The sequence below is a fragment of the Rhinichthys klamathensis genome, unplaced genomic scaffold, assembly GCF_029890125.1.
Source record: "Rhinichthys klamathensis goyatoka isolate OS25496 unplaced genomic scaffold, OSU_Roscu_1.1 h1tg000035l_1, whole genome shotgun sequence".
NCBI classification, from domain to species: Eukaryota; Metazoa; Chordata; class Actinopteri; order Cypriniformes; family Leuciscidae; genus Rhinichthys; species Rhinichthys klamathensis.
In genome coordinates, this window is record NW_026606583.1 from 2,170,081 (window position 1) to 2,192,440 (window position 22,360).

Below are 22,360 nucleotides of genomic sequence, written 5' to 3' on the forward strand. Positions count from 1 at the left end.
TTAGAATTTTAGAAATGGTCTTACCTGTCCAACAAAGCTGCAACTTGGGAGATCACTACTCGGGATTTTCTCCATCATCAAATCTGTCCCTCTTGTGTAGTCGTACCGATTTAAGCTCGTTTTAATCTTAGATGGTCTTTCTGTCTTCTGGCTTCAGATCAGCTTATTCGGCAAGTATGAAACGGTGTCAATCGCCAGTTGGCTGATAAAATTTTTATGAATTCTCTAACAATTTAATCCTATGAGAACATGAATATTTAAACAAACGTGAACGACGCTCTGCATGGTCAGCTGACGGGCCTGTGCTGCATCGTCACATGCATGTTAATTGAAATATTCAAGCGCAAGAAGACGTGTCGTGCACTATTTTATTTGAATCTTTGTTATACTGTATCTTTGTTCTATCTTTGTTGTTAGGCTAGTAGTTTTAGCTGTGGTATTGAAATTGAAAGAGAATTTACGCTGGTATCTAAATTATGGCTGGTAAATTTTCACCAATGGTCATCGGCCATTGGCAGGTGTGGCAAAAAATTATTTTCAGGCTCTATGTGTGTTCCATTGTCTTTCACTTTTCGCATCACTCAACAACACTATGTTAGGATTATGATATCCACAGAGGCGGCAACCAATAAGCGTGACGATTCTCTCCATCGTTTAGAGACACAGCGGGTCACGTAATTTCAACATGGCCAAATACATTGAAGGCGTGGAGCGCCTGCACTATATATCATTAAAACACTTTTTATAGAAAACTGTTGTGTGTAGTCTTGATATCATGTGAGTGTACACCATTTTTATTTCTAAATTTGTAGAACTGAATGTACCTTTAAAGTAATATGCATTATGCAATTTTATAAATCATTTTAAACTCAAATCAGTGTTTCATGTCCATTTATTTATTTGGTGAGTAGCCATGTCATAAGCAGGATAATGTACAGTCAGCTGGTCATTATAGCAAAATAAACCCCCACAGGGTGATAAAAGGATCATTTATTTAGTGTTAACGACTGTACATTATCGTAAATCTGACCAACATTTTTACCACAGTATAATTCAAATAAAATCTCCACTGCGAAAAGGCCCTTTTGTGTCAATGAGTGATCCGTTTGAAGTTGACCTATTTGTATGTCATAAGTTGAACCACACCGGCATTGAAAAAGTCAAGTAGTTCAAATATTTAGCATTAAAAAAAAAAATCTTAAAACCAGAGGGATTGTCAGCCAGGCAGACAGACTTTACCAGCAAAAAGAAGTCCAACTATTGTGAAAAATATTGATAAAACAAAAAGTACATATGAGGACCCAACAACAGTATTATTGGGTAATTTGTAAGGTTGTCCTCCGACTTGATTGATGTAAAATCCAACTGGAAATATGAGGGCAGCCATGCAGAAGAGGATCACTATGAAAAACAAAAGCAAAAAAAGAACATAAGGTTATTAAAACCAATCAACAGTCTTGGATTATTTGTGCACATCAATTTTCCCTTTAGGCAACTTACTTGCCATGAAAGCAATCCAGCGGGCATACTTTGTTGCCTCTCGCCGCCAGTGTGAGATCACAAGCAGGCCACATGTGATAGAGAGCGAGACGATGCCCAAGATAATGAAGAACAGGGTAATGACCCATTCTGGAGGAAGGCTTGGGGAGATACATATCCTGTTTCGACCATGGATGGTCTGGCATTGCTTGACTAGACCCACAGTAAGAGCTCCTACATGCAAAACACATGAAAATGTCATGACTTTAAAGAGTAAAAGAAGTCTTTGTTTAACACCACATAACACAAGAAGCTAAAACAGCATACAGGAATGACATAAGGGTGAGTAAATAATGTCATGTTCCTTTAAGAACTTTACAAAAGGGCATAATGATGATATCAATATATGATATGCGGATGTCCTGTAACATGGACAAAGACAAGAACTAAGAGTTTTATAAGTCTTATACGTAATATTCAGAATTCCACACTAAATGTCATTTAAATTGAGCTGAGGAAAGACAGTGAATTAGTATTCAATCCATTTCTACAAATACACTAACAACTGATTAAAATAAATCTTAAATCATACTGTTTTTGAAAGCTTTGTGACATCAGAAAATCTTTTGAAAATCTAGCCTGTAACTGCAGTTGCTGATATTTATATGACCAAAAGTAAGATGAAATTCTGATAGCTTGTAATGTAAATCAATGAAATCTTTATAACAGTATAGCAGACTACTTACCTAAAATACATAAATATAAGATGCCACTATATATCTCCCAATAATGTCTTAGTAAGATGATATATTAAATGCTTAGTTTTATGATCAAACCTCTGTAGTTTTAAATGCAGGGCTCAAAAACATATAATGCAGTGCAATTCTGATTGAGAGATCTACAAATGAACATTCCTCAAAATCCTAATGTCTCATATTTGATACATTTATAAATTATATATTTTTTAGTTTTGATAACTTCGATAACTGTGTGTATCAAATATGATACAGTAGGCTTTATAGGGTTAAGCTGTATGAGCAAGATAAAATACCAATGTAAAAATCTAATTTGAAGGTCTGCTGGACACCAACTCCAACAAACACCAACAAAACGTGAGTAATTGGTTGAAAAACTGCCAAATCCAGCTTTAGCGAGGGGAAGTTGTATTTAAAGTCATTGCACAGGATATCCTGTTTCCCTACACATCTTTAGAGTGACGCCATAAGAAGAACAGTTGTTTACCCCCTTGTGTCAAAATCTGCCATCAGCTTTGTTAATGTAGCCTAGTGCACAAGTCTTTGAAATATATTTATATTATATTTATATACACTCACCTAAAGGATTATTAGGAACACCATACTAATACTGTGTTTGACCCCCTTTCGCCTTCAAAACTGCCTTAATTCTACGTGGCATTGATTCAACAAGGTGCTGAAAGCATTCTTTAGAAATGTTGGCCCATATTGATAGGATAGCATCTTGCAGTTGATGGAGATTTGTGGGATGCACATCCAGGGCACGAAGCTCCCGTTCCACCACATCCCAAAGATGCTCTATTAGGTTGAGATCTGGTGACTGTGGGGGCCATTTTAGTACAGTGAACTCATTGTCATGTTCAAGAAACCAATTTGAAAAGATTCAAGCTTTGTGCCATGGTGCATTATCCTGCTGGAAGTAGCCATCAGAGGATGGGTACATGGTGGCCATAAAGGGATGGACATGGTCAGAAACATTGCTCAGGTAGGCCGTGGCATTTAAACGATGCCTAATTGGCACTAAGGGGCCTAAAGTGTGCCAAGAAAACATCCCCCACACCATTACACCACCACCCCCAGCCTGCACAGTGGTAACAAGGCATGATGGATCCATGTTCTCATTCTGTTTACACCAAATTCTGACTCTACCATCTGAATGTCTCAACAGAAATCGAGACTCATCAGACCAGGCAACATTTTTCCAGTCTTCAACTGTCCAATTTTGGTGAGCTCTTGCAAATTGTAGCCTCTTTTTCCTATTTGTAGTGGAGATGAGTGGTACCCGGTGGGGTCTTCAGCTGTTGTAGCCCATCCGCCTCAAGGTTGTGCGTGTTGTGGCTTCACAAATGCTTTGCTGCATACCTGGGTTGTAACGAGTGGTTATTTCAGTCAAAGTTGCTCTTCTATCAGCTTGAATCAGTCGGCCCATTCTCCTCTGACCTCTAGCATCAACAAGGCTTTTTCGCCCACAGGACTGCCGCATACTGGATGTTTTTCCCTTTTCACACCATTCTTTGTAAACCCTAGAAATGGTTGTGCGTAGGGGTGTGCCGGTTTCAGGATTGGTGATGACGGTTATGACGTGAGTCAAATGTGACGGTTCGTAACATAACCGTCGTCGTCCGGGGGTGGGGGGTTATAGGACGTTCGGTTGAATAACTGTTCGTCTGTTATAGGACAACTCGCTCTTAAAATGAACAGCAAGACAACTAGAAGTGAATGTACTTTCCATTAAATGAATCACACACAGTAAACAAAACCTTAACAAATGAACTTTGCAATTTAGACGCGCAAACTGCGTGCCGGTGCGGTGAGACATACATGCTCGGGCAGATTCGGCTTGAAGTCGGTCATCCTCGGACGCGGCGCCGCGCGCGCTGTTACAAAAAAAGCTGTGAACACAGCCAAGCGAAATGAAGTCTTGCCGGTCTTGCGCACCCAGCGCGTCATTTTTTTGCCGTGCGGACGCGTCGAGTATAAACAAGGCTTAACCGTGTCAGCGCGCGCTCTGATCGGTAAAGGGGGACAGATCTCTCCCGAATCATCTCCAGCACTCAGCCTCCGACGCACCACTAACTCCACCTCCGTTTCCCTCGTAAGCTGATTTTAGTATTTAAACATTCTCTATGATAAAAAATGTTTGTAAAAAATATTTTAATAGAACGGTTTTGGCGGTTATAGAGTTCTAATGACGGTGTTCAACTATAACCGTCGGTCTCACGGTTATATAATAACCGTCACACCCCTAGTTGTGCGTGAAAATCCCAGTAACTGAGCAGATTGTGAAATACTCAGACCGGCCCGTCTGGCACCAACAACCATGCCACGCTCAAAATTGCTTAAATCACCTTTCTTTCCCATTCTGAGATTCAGTTTGGAGTTTAGGAGATTGTCTTGACCAGGACCACACCCCTAAATGCATTGAAGCAACTGCCATGTGATTGGTTGATTAGATAATTGCATTAATGAGAAATTGAACAGGTGTTCCTAATAATCCTTTAGGTGAGTGTATATTTGAGTAAATTTTGTGTCTCATTTGCTATATCATTAAAATGTAAATGTATATACACGTGACGTGTATATATACAAAGTTTAACACAAACTACTTACCAGAAACAATTATTTGGACATGAAATACTGATTTGGATTGTTTTATTATGGGAGAACAAAAAGAGCTGGAGTGAGACGACAGAGATGAATGTAGCACAGCTACATATGACATAGGGTGCGTGGGAAAACGGTAAATTATCCATCTTTTTTTAATTTGAGAGCGAGAGCGGCCATTTTTAAATTGAATGTGTCCGGCTTCCAGTGTCATTCGCTGCCAGTTATTTTAAGCTCTACAAAACCGCTTGTTATGCTGCTTGATTTTGCAAATTGGTATTTCTTACCATATTATTTTAATGTATTGTTGTCATTAAAAACACACTGGTCTGTAGCACAATTTTTTTTTTTTTCATTAACTGCACTTTGCTATTCTTAGATATAGCGGCTAATGAATTGGAAGTCTAGCACATTCACAGAAAATAGCTTACGTCCGCATTGCAACATAAAGTGTGTACAGTTCAGCATCCTTATGCAAAAATATTATAGATAGATAGATAGATAGATAGATAGATAGATAGATAGATAGATAGATAGATAGATAGATAGATAGATAGATAGATAGATAGATAGATAGATAAATTATTTCTCCAGTAAGATTGTGCTGTGAATGTTTTCAGCCTTCAGTGAGCATTGTACTTTTTGTTCTCTGCTACATCTCTATGTTCACTAACGGCTGGTGAACATCTGTTTTTTGACATATTCGTCTGGGAGAGTATCTTCATAATAATTTGTGGAAAACAAAACAAAAAAAAAACTCTTCTTTAACAAAACTAAACTCTGCAGACCCATAATGTGTTAAAAGTCATAAAGTTTAATGAATATTTTGTCTTTTTTGAGAGTTAAAGTGGAGTGGAAAATGTTAGGATCCATTGTAATATCATTTGCAGCAACAACATTCTCTTAATATTATGCCCACGTTTGCATAACAGAACAATTTTCCAACTAATTAACTGCTGTGTAGATCTCATCTCTGTGGAAGACAATTCCCAACAGACTTCATTAATACAGCAACAAACACACTGAGTAATCAACAACACATTTCCCTTAAAAGCGTTCTTCTGCACATCTCGCTAATGCAAAACATTTAATCACTGGCTTTTAACAGCTAATGCCAGATGCTTTATATATTTATATGTTCTACCCATAAATGGTTGTGTGGAGAAAGGAAAATTAGTGCCATTTTTTGACCTGCAATGTGTCCCAGCAACTACAGCAGGGAAAATGTGCTCGTTTAATGCATAAATAAATGTATTAGAGCCAGATTAATTGTTTTGTTAATCAATTAACAAATTGTGTGTGTTGCAGACAGACACAATGCTCTTTATGCTCAAGTATAAAAACATTGCACATGCAGATACACGTGTGCTCTAAGTTACCATAGTATTTGACTGAACATTAAGTTTCTTACCCTCTTGGCTGCCTGTATTGATCCAATCTGGATTTGCAATACTTGCAATAGCAAAGATATCTGCTGCGAGAAAGAGACATCCTGAAATAATGGTGAGTTTATCCATTTTCATACTTCAGATTGTGAACTTCATGAGTTGAGGTCTGTTAAATGTTTGGGATTGTATGAGACAACTTTCACTCCCTCTTTCCAGTGGGAACCTCATGGAGATGATCTCAGTTCATCACAGTAAGATAGCATCTGATTGTCAGTTGAGGGATTATGATGCAAACAGCAGTATGACATTCAACACACAGCACATCATCCCATTATGAAGTATTACTCCTCACGTAACGTTACTCCAGAGCGGACCATTAACAACATCTAATACTTGAGCATCGCTGTGAGGAAAATCAGAAGTATTCCGATGTTACGTCCGTGCTGGATCTTCCCTCTTGATTTATGGATATCATTGGAAAAGATTCCACAGCGCACGAGTCTGTTCACGCGTCACTATCAAATATGTCGTGCTTTACCGATAACTGCAATTGTCCTTCTTGTCTTATATTCTACCGCGTTTCGGTTTAAACTAATATACCGTGAAACAGCGTCCGCGAAGCTTTCAAAACAAAACCCTGCTCGCGAGATGTTTTCCCTTTGTAAGGAATAACGGAGGGGGCAGGAGAACATGACGCAACACATGACGTCACCAGTCTGATTTTGACAGTTGTTGTGCTCTCATTAGAAATGCCAATGAACAAAATAGAAGTTTTACCTTATATTTGCTTGAATGTATATCTCTGCATAATTACATGCAACTTACCTGACCTAAACTAAACACTAACCCTAGAGTAGGCTAAATACACGTTATTAATATGACTCAGTAGGCCTACTTGTATGTAAAATTACACTAATAACACTGTATATGGGTCATTCCATGTTAATGACCAGCACAAAAAAAAAAAAAAGATTTTAGGTAAACATCTAAATTGAAGACATTTTTTTACAAAAAAAAATAAAGAGACCACATACACACATGTCTATTATCAAATAGTTATGAGGGACACGTGACCAGTAGATGTTGTTTTGTGTAAAATTCTTTTTAAACCAATTCCATTTTGTCTGTTAACAGGGTTGAGAATAAAAGGTGTTTAAATCTGGAAGAAAAAAAAACTTAAAATAATAAAAGGTCTTTAATGCCTATAGGGTGGGAAAATATGATTTGTTGGATGTTTAATATCATGTGACTTGATATAGACTCTTGCTCTGTTCAGGGAGCCATTATTCCATTTTTGTTCATCAAATGTCTGTGAAATGCGTCTCGGTTAAAAAAAAGCAGTCGAAAGTGAGAGGATGTATCTTATACACATTTAAAATAGAAATATTTTGTAACAATATACACTACTATTCAAAGTTTTTTAAAGAAATGAATACTTTTATTCAGCAAGGATGTGTTAAATTGATAAAATTGATAGTAAAGATTTATATTGTTCTAATAGATTTCTATTTAGAATAAATGCTGTTCTTTTCAACTTTTTATTCATCAATGAATCCTGAAAAAAGTATCAGGTTACAAAAAATATTAAGCAGCACAACTGTTTCCAACATTGATAATAAATCAGCATAAGAAGGACTTCTGAAGGATCATGTGACACTGAAGACTGGAGTAATGGCTGATGAAAATTCAGCTTTATATCACATAAATAAATTCTATTTTAAACCATATTAAAATAGAAAACCATAATTTTAAATTGTAATAATATTTCACAATATTACTTTTTTTCCGGTATCTTTGATCAAATAAATGAGCTTGATGAGCATAAGACATTTTTTTTAAAACAGTAATGTTTCCAAAATTTTGAAAGGTACGGTGTGTATATATATATATATGCATGCATGCAAAGATGCTTTGGACGGACCTAAAATGTTATAAGGAGAAAACAATAACTACTATACTGGAAATTTAATTACAACTGGGTGGAAATAATATCTATTTTAATGGCTGATGAAATTAAGAGGTTTTTTTCTATCCATTTTAATGTGTGTAAACTAATGTCTGTATAATTGTAAAATATACAACTATTTTATTATTGGATTTTGACCAGTGAATCACAATATTTCTGTCACGACCACTATCGTCAAATACGATTGACAATTAGCATACAGTTTCGATTGGCGGTATGGTTCTGTTCTGGGCGATAACTCCCTGCGCATCCATGCAGCCTAGCATAGATAAGAGCAGCAATAACCCCCCTTAGGGTAAACAGAACAGAACCAACATGAATGTATTGCAGATGTCATTAATGTAATGTACAATATTTTAATGTACAACATAATTCGAGAATTTATTCTGATTCGAGGATTCGGGGAATCAGAATGCCAAATCCTGACTGGGCGAGAGGAGCTGGGGATGGAGGAGGGTAATTCGCTCCTGAGAAACGCATTAGATGTTGATAATACTGAAGGAGCTTATGTATGAGATAGACATTGTATTGCTATAGGTAGACGTGGATCAGCTGAGAGTCAGCTGATGCGAGCTTGACTTGCTACGTTTGATATTCAGTCATTCATGAGTATTGAGTAATGTATATGATTTTTAAAATAATTTTACAGAGACTGCACTTACAATTGATCAAAATCTAAAAAAACACTGACATTTCCAAGGTTTCATGTTGGTTTGAACCCAGTTTATTGCAAAAACAACCCAGTAATACTCCACTTGTCAATTACCATTATTCTTTTATATTCAGATCTCAAGGTTTAAGTGGAGTAGAGGATCAAAATCACAACTTGTTTCATAAATATTTGTTGGTGTCGGCATATACTTTATTAATTTACTTCTATACATTTCAAATGGACAAGTGCTGAGTTCTTCCTTATAAGTATCAAGACCAACTGTTGATAACCTTTTGGTTTTTTTTACAGGAACAATAAAGATATCATGGACATGTTCTCATTTAATTTTAGTGAAATGAAGAGTTAGACACTGTTGAAAGATAAAATGTACGAGAATACTGATTGCCCATCAGACTTCATCAACAAAAGGTGTGTTGACCAAGTTTCCACTGGAGGCCATAGTCTTTTTGCCAGACATGAATTTCTTTGCCACCTGAAAAACAAACGAGACCAATTTTGTTATGCAAAATTACAATCCAAATGATAAAAGCCTAATGAAAAAAAAAAAAACCTGAGGAAAGCCTTAAATACACTACCATTAGCATTAGCAATATACACTTACCCACTTATTTATTATTACTATTTTTCAGAATACATTTTTTAAATTTTAAAAGTGTCCATGCAGTGAATGTTGGCAGTCCACTAGGTGGCAATATGCACAGTTGTGATGTACTTTCTGTGCAATAGTCAAAGAAGAGTGTGGAAAGAGAGATACAAAGCAGTAAACAAAGCTGCCTATCCTTCTCCTTCGTTTTTGTTTTGGTTCTTGTAAAGTTTGTATGCAATGACAGATCTGCTACTTTTCTTCTATCCTTGAGCGAGCCCTGTAAATGACACAAAGCTGCGCATGTGTCAAATATCTGCGGTTGAGTATACTTTAAAAGCTGTGTGGACACGACGAGAGACACGGCGGAACACGGAAAACTAAGTATACCAGGGCCTTTATAGTAAAGTCAATTATAAATAAAACCAATGGAGATATTGGAATTATGTAGTGACCAAAAAAAATTTAAACATTATGTACAGTACACTAGCACACTAATAGGTGGTTTCCCAGGGGCAACCTGGAGTAAAGTGGTAAAAGGTTGTCTTTACCCTGGATTGAAATATGATATTCTTGTGTTCCCATCCTAGAGCCTTTGCACTGGGATACCGTCACCCTAAGAGACAACAGTTGCTTACATTGACAACGTCAGCCGAAGACACAGCATCAATTTTCTGGGTCACAGCCTCAGGGGAATGGTAGGAACCCTCTGCCAGCGCCTGTGATCCAATAGCTTCCATTAAGCCCTCCGAACTCTCAATAGACATCAGGTACTCGGCCGTCAACTGATTCCTGCTCAGACGAAATACATTAATAAATCACAGGAAAACAAACAAATATGTAATGTGTACAATATAAAAGGTATTGCACTCTAATTCTCAAGCTATCAAGATGATGAAAACTTACTTAGCTCTAATGAGGTCAGCCGCTGCAAGGTTTCCTTGTGCAATGTCATAAACTTGACCGACCGCTGCGTTAATAACCTGAACAGAAGAAAAAGCCCACTTTAAATAGAAAACTCTTACTCTCATGGGTAACACCACTAGCTTTTGTTGTTAAATCTAGCCTAATTTGTTATTACAAACAAAATGTTGAGAAAAATGGATAGAATGTGTTAAAGACCCACTCCGATGAAAATAATGTTTTTCTAGGTGTTAACATGTTCTTGTGGCATTTTTCTGATGTTAGAGGACATATCTTGAAAAAAATAAGCTCAAAGTTGTATTTCTGAGTATTTCTACATTCAAATGGCTGTGAATCAGTAGCAGATGCTAAAATGCCGGCTAAAATAGACTGGAGTTGTGACGTAGTAACTCCACTGGGCGTCTCCACACGCGACGTCTTGGAGTGAAATAATGATCGGTGATAACTTCGATTAACTTCGGATAATAATAATTAACGTGTATATAATACTGTTGCCCCACCGGTATTGGGGATGTAAGCTAGCGGGAGAGACAAGCTCTCGGCAACGGGCAGGGGGAGGGTCGTCTCCGTGCCAACGGCTCCGCCCACAACGCAGAGGCGAATTGCTAATGAGCTACTGCCGCTCTGCTGAAGCGAAGTCCCAGAAAACGGCACAGGTTTTGTGATTTTGGCTAAAAATGGCATAATCATAATTTAAAGACCACTGGGAATGTTTAAAAATAGCTCAAAATATGATCGGAGTGGGACTTTAATGAAATCTACCAGATGGAAAGACTAACATTTTCACTCCGTTTGCAAATTAATAGATTTGTAGTCTTATGGTCAAAATGGGTGTCCTATGTTAATCATACACAAAATGCAGGAATGTTGTCCTGAAGGTTGTCAAGATAGTGGTAATCAAGGGTTGATTTTATTGTACTATATTTTATGTACTATTTATTAACAAAATAATTGTGTTGTTGTCTTTTGTTTCTATATATATTATAGACTTGCCTTATAGTAATGCACCCCTTGTTTTGTTTTGTGTTCTAATGTGTTTCTTATTATATTTACAAAAATGGGAATGTTGGGAATGGAGATCTTTGGTCTAGATCACAGACTGGAACTGTGACCATGAGGTAATGTAAATATGGCTATTGTATTGTTCCCAATGTTTCAAAAATAAAGAATAAAAAAATAAAAAAGATTGTGGCATGTACATTAAAATCACTGAGATAGATAGATAGATAGATAGATAGATAGATAGATAGATAGATAGATAGATAGATAGATAGATAGATAGATAGATAGATAGATAGATAGATAGATAGATAGATAGATAGATAGATAGAATAAATTCATGTTAAAACCGGAGCGTAATGTAAATCACACGTACGTCTTTGGCAGCGTTCGCCTGGCAGATGGTGTACACTCCAAACAGACCAGAGTCAGTGTAGTTGGCATTGAAGGCAGAGGCCTGCAACAAAGCCAGACAGACACAGTTACAGAGTCCTTCATAAAAGCCTTTTTTGAGCTAAAGGTCTCAAAGTGATACTCACATCAAAGGGCTGAGCTGTGACCTTTGAGATGGCCTGACTCAGTTTGCTTGTAGTGTTGGAGCCTCTCTTCACACGTGGTCCTGCTCCGAGCACATGCTGCAGTATGCTGAACGCTGTGGCATCAGCTGATGTTACACTCGCACCTTCACTAGTCACCATCGCATGAACCAGTCCTCGTCCAGTCTGATGCCTCAGCTCACCTGGACAACAGAGCCAGAGACTAGCATTACACAGCGAGTCAGATGCGGCGTTCCAATTCACCTACGCCCTAAAATTATGCACTGTTTTTGTGAAGAAAACGTACATACTTTTGAGTGTGCAGCAGAGTAGAATATGTATTAACTTGTCACTGTCGCCTCTGGCTTGCTTAGTTGGGGACACTTAATATTCAACAAAATTATTGATCTGACTGTACTAATGCTATGTATGAGAACTGAGCTGAGCTAAATTACATAATTTATTTTTTGCATAACTGCTTTATAGACAAAATAAAATAATTTAATAATTGATGATCTTTACAAATGGAAATGAATCAACACTAAACTGACTTCAGCTGAACAACAGCCAAAATGCATAATTTTTCCTGTTATCACTGTAAAGCTGCTTTAAAACAATATGTATTGTATAAAGCGTTATATAAATAAAGGTGACTTGACTATTTCATTCCAAAAAGTTATCAGCCCCACAGTGGAAAATTAAACCATATCCGGATCGGCACTGAATGGAACGGTTAAGCAATGAGAACTGTTTGGCCCGAAGGTGGAAAAGTGGCTTATGTTAATATGCATTATATCTTTTCATAAATAACTGTAGCCAAATCTAAAATGCAATATAATATTTGCAGATTCCTAGTTACATCTGAAATTGGTTGCTTATCATGTGTTTTAATGCATTATATTTTCTAAAGGCCTAACAATGAATAGATAAGTATTACAACTGTGGTTACAATTATTCAGTAACTGTACAATGTATTATAAGGTGCATTACAAGACATTATTAATGCACTAAAAATACTTTTAGAATGCATTATATATAAACGCTTTAAGCAAACTGAGAAAGCCTATACATTGTAAAAGCATTTTGCTAAAAGTTGATTTTGTCAACTTTTAAGTGTTCGCTAGCAAACACATTACCTGAAAGAAAAAAGATATGGACTATTAACCCAATAAAAGTATTGGATTGTTATTCAGCTCTCATGTGTTTTGTGTGAGGAACACTATCTTACGTTGTGTTCCTGTAACTCAGCTGGTACAGTACATCATGGTGCTAGAAATCTCTCAAGTGAACGTACAAACTGACAAAACATACACACATTGTACATTGTGTGACTGTTGAAGGCATAGTTTACCCAAAAAATTTAAATTCTCATCGTTTACCCACCCTCATTTTTTATTTTTATTTTTATTTATCCATTTATTTGACATGGACATTGCAATTAAACATAGTACAAAACAAGTCTGTAACTGATGCTATGCAAAAAGAGTTTATAGCTATTGCTAATTTTCAACTCCAGTCCATGTCATTCCAAACCCGTAAGACTTTCATTCATCTTTGAAACACAAATGAAGATATTTTTAATGGAATCTGAGAGCTTTCTGTTCTTCAATTGACAAGTCTATTCAAACAAAACTCTGACAGTTCAAAATGTTCATAACGAGATCGTTAAATAAATCCATATGAATTGAGCAGTTTAATCCAAGTCTTCTGAAAAGACACGATAGCTTTATATGATGAACAGCGCATCAAGCAAGTATGCTTGAGCTTCCGTTTACCACATTTCAGTGCTGTACGTATGTTCTCTGACCAATGTTAATATGTGAATAAAAGCCTTAATGAAATCTGTTCATATTATAAGGAAATTGCATCTCTTCAGAACACTTGGATGTTAAATATAGAAATATGGATTTTTTTTACAATCTCTTTATTAACATTTTGAAGCATCAGAGTTTTGTGTGAATAGACTTTCAGTGGAGGGACAGAAAGCTCTCAAAATTCACTAAAAATATCAAAATGAACTAAACTCTTATGGGTTTGGAACCACATGAGTCTGAGTAAATGAAAGAATTTTCATCTTTTTGGGTGAACTATTCCTTTAAGTGTCGCTGTCTATGTAGGCAGCAGACAGCAAGATAGTTCACTAGGTTCTACAATAATGTCATGTGCAGGGGCGGAGTGGGACCAAAAAAATCTACCGGGACATTTCGTCGACCACCGGCCCTCGTCGCCGGCAGGGCCAGATTAAGAGTTCAGAGGCCCCTGGGCACAATGTCTTGTAGGCCCCCTCATAGGCAGGCCAAATGTATATTTTGTCCAAGGACATTTTAATATGGCATTTAGAGTTATACTGAACTTTGTTTGTACTATGCTGGAGTAAAGTTCATGGTTGTTCTTTCACATAGGATTTTGTAAAAACTATTTTGGGTGGACCTCTGTCCCTCTAGGGGGGTTCGGGGGCATGCTCCCCCGCAAGAAAATGTTGTACATTTGAAGGTTAAATGCATCAATCTGGTGCTCTTTGAGAGCTCAAAATTAAGAGCTTCAACCCATGAACTGCTCGTTGAACAAAGAAAAAGCATTGACTTGTACCAGGGCTCAAACATCTTTTTAGTTATGAGAGTCTCAGTCTACATTACATTATCAATGGTGTTTTAGGATGCCAAACAATTATTATAATAATGTAATAATGATTTATATAATTATTCCTATGACGTAAAATCCATATAGCCTATAAATGTAGGCTACTGTATAAATGAAAATGAATATTTCAAAAGTATATTTTAGCCTATATTACACTAGTATAGGAAAATTAAAATACTTTTGTCCTAATTTCTTCACTTGCAAGAAATAAACCCTTGAGCTTTTATTTTGGAGAAAACACTCAGCACAAACAGAATGCCCATATACTTAAAGTCTTGTGCTGTTTTATAAAGGCACAAAGCCATATCATGGTTTCGATTCTAGTTCGTTGGCAAAATATAACGCTAGAGACCTTTATGGTATAGGCGGTACATTTTACATCTCATATGTGTTGGGAAAAGGGAGAAGAAAGAGTTCGGCAAAAGGCGGATTCGAACTCGGGTCGAGGGCGTCAAAAGCTGTCCTCTAGCACTTCACGCCCTACGACCTACGCCACTGTAGCTATTTCGTGACGGGCGTCTTTTTGCTAAAATACAGGCACTTAGTGCAAATATACGCTCCGTTATCGAAAATGTAAAAAAAACTTTTTTCCCCCTCGCTTGGGCCCCAAGTGCGCATGGCGAACTTGCAATGTATAACTATTATCAGACCGACCCTCGCGGCCTCGAAACACTACCGGCCCACGGTGTTGAGCAGAGACAGAGAGGCTGCACAGTGACAGTTTGACCAGCGGAAGCGGCCGCACATCAGGCCGCCAGATGGCATTGCTAATATAATATAATATCACTATAACTATTATCAGACCGGCCCTCGCAGCCTCGAAACACTACCGGCCCACCGGGAAAAGTCCCAACTCTCCCGATTGCCACTCCGCTACTGGTCATGTGTTTTGTGTGTTGTATTTTTAACATGTATTACAGTTTTGGTAGTAATAATGCTCTCTACCTCCACGGTACACAGCTTTGGATCCAACAGTGCCTGTTCCACTGCGGATGTTCAGGAACTGTTCGCCAACCTGCTTAAGTATGTCATGATCCACACCTACACAATAACATACAGTACAAATGACTGAATTCATTGCCTTTTTGGGGTCAGATTAAATGTTTTTCTTTTAAAAATATAATTACATACCAAGACCAACAAGGGCCATTCTTGCACTTGTAAAGTTGTTCTGAACAAAGCTGTGCATCTGTGTAAGAGGACATAAAAATACAGAAAACAGCAACGTTTAACTTTTATTAGTAATGCGTTATACACAATTATTTGCTGTGGTAGATATATTTGTGCAGGTGCAGGATTGTTATTTACTTGTTGTTTACTGTTCTTAAGCAACGTCATAACTTGGTGCATTAATAAAGAATGTTGCGATTGATGTGTGGTCACAAGCGTGTATATCAGCTATTATACAACTAAATTAAACTTTAAAGATTGAAGAATGGATTTTTATTATGTTAGTGTTACCATTTTGAGTGTTTTACTGAGTGTTTAGGCATTATATAAATTAGACTTATTAAGTGACTTAAGTAAAATATGTTGTTTTACCTGTTCTGTGGTGATTTGGCCAATCATGTAGTCTGGACAGTACAAGGAATTGGACAGGGCATTCTTATAAGCTGCAGCATGCAAATTCTCGATGACACCTGAAGCACAAACAGATGAAAAATAGAAACAGGAAGTGGAAACATTAGAACTGCCATCCACCGAAGTGTATCATAAACCAATGACAAAACTATTCAGGTCATTCTGCTAATCCTTAATCTCCGTAATCCGTGGTTGTCAAAACAGACCAAAGACAAAAAGTTTAACATATATTTCCGATTCATTACTTTCGGTGGAAGATCACAAGTTTGACTATTTTAGGGCCTTTTCCAAGTCATCAAGTGTGTTCATATAGCAAGTGCCACAAAAGTCACCAAGTTTTGCACTGTTCAAATGAAGTAAACAATTAAAAAGGTCTAAAGTGACCATCAGAGGGTTAAACACTGCATACCAATCTGTGGAGTCTGATTGGCAAGTTCCTTATCCAGTTTCACCCTGGCAGTGAGGTCTGACACTTCCCACTGACGAAACTCCGGTGCAGTGGTCACATTGATCAGATACTCCATTACAGTGTCACTGTGAGAGGACACACACACAACATGATTTCAGTGGAAGAAGAGATCACACTAATCTTTACACATTATCAGACAAACTAATCATATGTACTACTCACATATGATCTCTCAGGCAGTCTACGGTGTACACCACGTTCTCCCTGGAGCTGGACACACTGCACATAAAAATATATTATATACATTTACTTACAAAGTATACCATAACAGATATGCTTTGAGCATAATAATGCACCAAATATATTATGCCAGTGATTGGCAGGTCTGTTCTGATAAGGTCTTGAACAGCAAAAGGGCAAAAACAGAAGGTAAAAGTGGATCCTGAAGCAAAACCAGTTGAGAATCACTATTATGTCACAAATAATAGAAGTTCAGAAGACAATATTCTGTGACACTGACCTTAAGCTTCCCCCAACAGTCTCAACACCGCGGCAGATCCTGAAGGCGGATGCTCCCTTGGTTGTCTGGAATCAGCAGGATAGAGAAGTGAATGCTAATAGAGTCACAGCACACTAGCAGAACAGCAGTCAAACAGAGTCATGATCGATGTATACCAGACTGGCAGCCAGACGAAGCATGTGTGTAACACCGAGGTTGTCAATCGCCTCATATCGGCTTCCGGCCCTGACAAGCACACCAATCCGAGAAGCAGGAGAATAGTTTTCCAAGGAAGCAATCACTAACCCACTGGACAATTTTGTCACCTGGAATGGGCAAAAGGAGGAGTGTATTTACACCTTCTAATTTGTACCAATTGCTTACTAATATTGTTTTGGCATTTTCAAGTTAGGCTAAACATTATTATAAAATTACTGATGTGACGCAATAGACTAGAAGACTTGTTTTGACTTATAAAAAGATGTAAAATTGTCACTGAGCTGTCATTAAATATTTGATAAGTTTTAACAACATTATGTTTATTTATATTTAGCACAGATGACTAAAAGACTGTTGTCATTACTCATCTCATTGCACAAGCTAATGATGACCTGTCGTCAGATGACTGATCTCACCTGTACATTTTCATTATTTTATTTTCTATATTATAAAAAAAAAAAAACTAAAGTGTATTTCTTGTGGATGTTCCAACAGGGATACAGAATTTGTTTAACTTAATTGCATGTTATATTTTGGTTGTATATGGGAGTTAATAAAAATATAACTATTTTGAAATGTCCGATTTATATCACCAAGTTGGAATTTGCATTATAATTCAATGTTTCTCTATAAACAGACACACAATCAGCATTAATAAACACCTAAATAGCATCCGTATGATTTGGCATTTTTAATGAATTCAATTGTTCAGGTTTGAATTACCCATAAACATGTGATCAATCACACGACATAGGCTATTTCTATAAAATAAAAACAAATGATAACAATTAAGATTTGAAATTTAACATTTGAAATGCTGCTTAAAGAGATTAAATTCACACATATTTTAGAATATTTATTCAATAAATAATTGAATAGAATAGACTATAGAATAAGTTTAATATTAGTGCACTTGTGGATATAGCTCAACATATTATGTAATCAATATGTTAAAATGTTGATGTCAACATTTATTTAAAGTCACCTGAAAACAATATGACAAAAAAAAATTATTGGAACATATCTGTTCAGTTTAAAAAAGACACCTTGTACATTTCAGGGAATACATTTGCATAATTGGTTTAAAAAAAAAGTTGAATAAAATAATTTGTTTAATCACAAACTTGCATTCAACTACTTAACTCGGCCTGGTATTGCAGCACACATTTCAAATTCACCATGGGCATGGCAAATTCAAATCCTATTTCATAGACATTCCCTAATATTAGAACAGAACCCCGCCCCCCGCCAGAGCCACACATACATGAACATCCTGGTACATGTGAGGAGCACCTGCCGAGACCTTGACGCCCGACAGAGGCACAGTTAAGGGCTGGTCCCTTTGAGTGGCCGCATAGAAGCGTCTCTGTGGAGAGAGAGACAAATCATCATCTACTGACCTGAACTTCCTGCGGCAGAAACTTTACTGGCTCCACGGCTGCCGCAACCTCCACCCTACGGGCAGCCTGGGCTGCATAAAGCCTCCTCTGAAAATCACAAAAGACATCACGCCTCTGAAGAAAGAGTGTGTGCAAAATAACAGAATAAAGAGGGGAAGAGCGAGGCATGGGATGGCTACTTAACCCGTGTTTCACACAAACAAAAGGGTTGATGCTTGGGTAAATAAGAGAGATACAGGCCCTTCTTTTGTGAAATGTGATTGTCAGTTGAAGTCATAACACCAGAAATATGTTATTAAACATTCTAAGCTGTGTGATGGTCTCATCTAAAAGAGGTAAGAAGTCAAATTATTATCATACTGTTGCTGCACCTACCTCTTACAACCCTATATGTATATGTATGTGTATATATACAGTACAAGTATAAAGTGTCGGTCATAAGTTTGAAAACATTACTATTTTTGAAAGAAGTCTCTCATGCTCATCAAGCCTGCATTTATTTGATCAAATATACAGGAAAAAAACTGTAATATTGTGAAATATTATTACACTTTAAAATAATGGTTTTCTATTTTAATATAAGAATTTCTACTTTAAAATAGAATTTATTTCTGTGATGCAAAGCTGAATTTTCATAAGCCATTACTCCAGTCTTTAATGTCACTTGATCCTTCAGAAATCATTCTAATATGCTGATTTGATATCAATGTTGGAAACAGTTGTGCTGCTTAATATTTTTTTGTAACCTGATACTTTTTCCAGGATTCATTGATGAATAAAAAGTTAAAAAGAACTAGCCTAGAAATCTAGACGCACCCTAGCGGCAGCGAAAATTATTTCGCAGCCAGTGTGGTCTAGCAACTCTCCATAGGCTTTTTGAGCTGGAAAAACCAAAAACTGGTCGGGCCAATCACATCGTGTATAGAGTCGGGGGGCGGGCTTAACACAATGACGGCACAGTTCATGACGTTCCGCGTGATTTCCATAGGTGATTTCCCTGCTACTTGAAAACAATGAAGATGCAGCGGTCTTTCGAATCGGCTTTGGCCGCGACTCTGGAGGACTTGGAGTTAAGAGAACGTCACTTAAAGGAGTAGTTCACTTTTAAAAAAACTTTTGCTGATAATTTACTCACCCCCATGTCATCCAAGATGTCCATGTCTTTCTTTCTTCAGTCGAAAAGAAATTAAGGTTTTTGATGAAAACATTCCAGGATTTTTCTCCATATAATGCACTTTGCTGGGCACCAAACGGTTCAAGGTCCAAAAGACAGTTTCAGTGCAAACTGCAAACTGTTCAAAGGGCTTTAAACGATTCCAGACGATGAATAAGGGTCTTATCAAGCGAAACGATCGCTCATTTAAAAAATAAATAACAAAGTTTAAGTTTTATAAGCTCAAATGCCCGCCTTGCTCTGTTCTGTGTGACTCTCCTGTTCGAACTCGTTCATCAAAATGAACGAATCTTTTTCCGAGTCAATTCGTTCATTTCGTTAAATGAATCAAATGACTCGAAAAAAGATTCGTTCATTTTGATGAACGAGTTCGAACAGGAGAGTCACACAGAACAGAGCAAGGCGGGCATTTGAGCTTATAAAACTTAAACTTTGTTATTTATTTTTGAAATGACCGATCGTTTCGCTTGATAAGACCCTTATTCATCGTCTGGAATCGTTTAAAGCCCTTTGAACAGTTTGCAGTTTGCACTGAAACTGTCTTTTGGACCTTGGACAGTTTGGTGCCCAGTAAAGTGCATTATATGGAGAAAAATCCTGAAATGTTTTCATCAAAAACCTTAATTTCTTTTCGACTGAAGAAAGAAAGACATGGATATCTTGGATGACATGGGGGTGAGTAAATTATCAGCAAAAGTTTTTTTTAAAGTGAACTAATCCTTTAAGTCATTCTTAAAAAAGGAAGATGTGTTCGGATTTTTGCCGTCCTGATACGGCAAAAGTTTAATATATCAATTAGCTCCGCTGGTGGAAAAACGCATGGGACTCACTCATCCACAACCGTTCGTTGCTCTGGTTGGTTGTAGCGTTATCCTATTGCGTGCAGAGGGATTTTGAAAGGTAACCGTTTATCCCGCCCCTCGGATTGAGGCATGTCAATGGAGAGTTCCCAGACCTAACATCTTGATGTAGGTCTGGCATGCCAGGCTAAAAAAGAACAGCATTTATTCTAAATATGAATCTTTTCGAACAATATAGATAGACTAAATCTTTAATATAACTTTTTATCAATTTAACACATCCATAAAAGTATTAATTCTTTCAACAAAAAAAAGAAAGAAAAAATATTACTGACCCCAACTTTTGAACGATACAAAATATTTTTATTTTAAATAAATGCTGTTCTTTTTTAAATCTTTTTATTTGTCAAAGAATCCTGAAAAAAGTATCACAGGTTATAAAAAAATATTAAGCAGCACAACTGTTTCCAACCTTTACAGTCTATGTTTCCAACATTGATAATAAATCGGCATATTAGAATGATTTCTGAAGGATCATGTGACACTGGAGACTGGAGTAACGGCTGATGAAAATTCAGCTTTGCATCACAGAAATAAATTATATTTTAAAGTATATAAAAATAGAAAACCATTATTTTAAAGTGTAATAATATTTCACAAAAATAATAAAAATAGTAATGTTTCCAAATTTTTGACCAGTTCTGTATGTATGTATGTATGTATGTGTGTGTGTGTGTGTAAAAGCTATTAAACTTTAGGATTAATGAATCGCATGACAACTAAGATAAGTAAACCTTTCTCTCTCACACACACACACACACTACATTTTCATTATGTCACTCTTCCTGCTCTAGTACTGCTGACTTGAAGTGCTGTCATATCAGTAAAGGAATGCTTATGGGTTTATGGAAATGTTTAAAGAAAAAAATTGCGTAATAAATACAAATAAATAAAACGAAAGTATAAATTAAAATAAAAAAACTATACATCTAACAGTTACAGTACTATGAGTATAAAAAACATCGTTGGTCTTTATACAAGAAACTATATAGATGGTTTTAAATCTTAGAATGTGGTTCCGTTGCATCTAAAAGACTGAAAGCCGCTGCTATACATAACTGAATTTAAAATATAGGGATAAAATGACGGAATTATAAAATGACATGTTGAGAGCTGAACTGACAACTGTAACGTTATCTCTAGTGAACCAAGTATATCATCGGTATCATCTTGAGAACCAAGGCCAGAGTCTGCACCGCCTTCACAAAATAAGACACAAAACTATGCAGCCGAAACTCTACTAGTCATCTTTAACCCTGTTAATGAAATTCTCACCGATAACTGGCTTATTCCCCGGATCCCCCTCATCTTCTCTCTCTCCTTCAGACAGACCACAGCAATATATGGCTGACCTAAAGATGTCCTACCCACAATCCTTCGCTCTCTGAGTCTGCTTCTTCTTCTTTTATTTTAATGGCGGGCTGGTCATGAGCACATGCCGCCACCTACTGTTCAATTTAAGACATCGTATTCTATATGCCTTTATCTTAATCCCTTAAAAAATAAAAATAAAACAACAAAATAAAAACCCGCTGACGCTGCATGTTCAGCTCCTCCAGCTTCCACATTGACGCATTACATTACTGTCTCTGCTTCTTCTTCTTCTTTTGTTTAGCACATTCTTTAATGTCAGAGAATTAATGCCAGCAGATTTTAATTCCTATTTTAATT

At 36.9% G+C, this 22,360-nt stretch overlaps 3 protein-coding genes across 4 annotated transcripts in view; 1 reads left to right on the forward strand and 2 right to left on the reverse strand.

The window, feature by feature from the left end:
- crym (crystallin, mu) overlaps window positions 1–22,360 on the forward strand; it is a 200,890-nt gene that overhangs the window by 166,834 nt on the left and 11,696 nt on the right. The gene's annotated exons all lie outside the window — the stretch shown is intronic.
- Window positions 1,124–6,928, reverse strand: mosmob (modulator of smoothened b). The gene is made up of 3 exons (XM_056245851.1): window positions 6,250–6,928; window positions 1,501–1,713; window positions 1,124–1,401 (listed from the first exon to the last, which is right to left on the reverse strand). The coding sequence occupies exons 1-3, from the start codon at window positions 6,359–6,361 to the stop codon at window positions 1,217–1,219; spliced, it is 510 nt and encodes a 169-aa protein (XP_056101826.1). The 5' UTR covers window positions 6,362–6,928; the 3' UTR covers window positions 1,124–1,216.
- On the reverse strand, window positions 8,894–22,075 carry LOC130080490 (cytochrome b-c1 complex subunit 2, mitochondrial). 2 transcript variants are annotated; one of them, XM_056245846.1, is made up of 14 exons: window positions 21,965–22,075; window positions 18,520–18,621; window positions 17,213–17,362; window positions 17,058–17,122; window positions 16,760–16,816; window positions 16,538–16,662; window positions 16,090–16,187; window positions 15,679–15,736; window positions 15,493–15,588; window positions 11,911–12,110; window positions 11,748–11,828; window positions 10,355–10,431; window positions 10,087–10,240; window positions 8,894–9,337 (listed from the first exon to the last, which is right to left on the reverse strand). In XM_056245846.1, the coding sequence occupies exons 1-14, from the start codon at window positions 21,995–21,997 to the stop codon at window positions 9,254–9,256; spliced, it is 1,380 nt and encodes a 459-aa protein (XP_056101821.1). In that variant the 5' UTR covers window positions 21,998–22,075; the 3' UTR covers window positions 8,894–9,253. The 2 variants fall into 2 exon arrangements, with proteins under 2 accessions (XP_056101821.1, XP_056101822.1); XM_056245847.1 differs by lacking the exon at window positions 18,520–18,621 and adding an exon at window positions 18,656–18,742.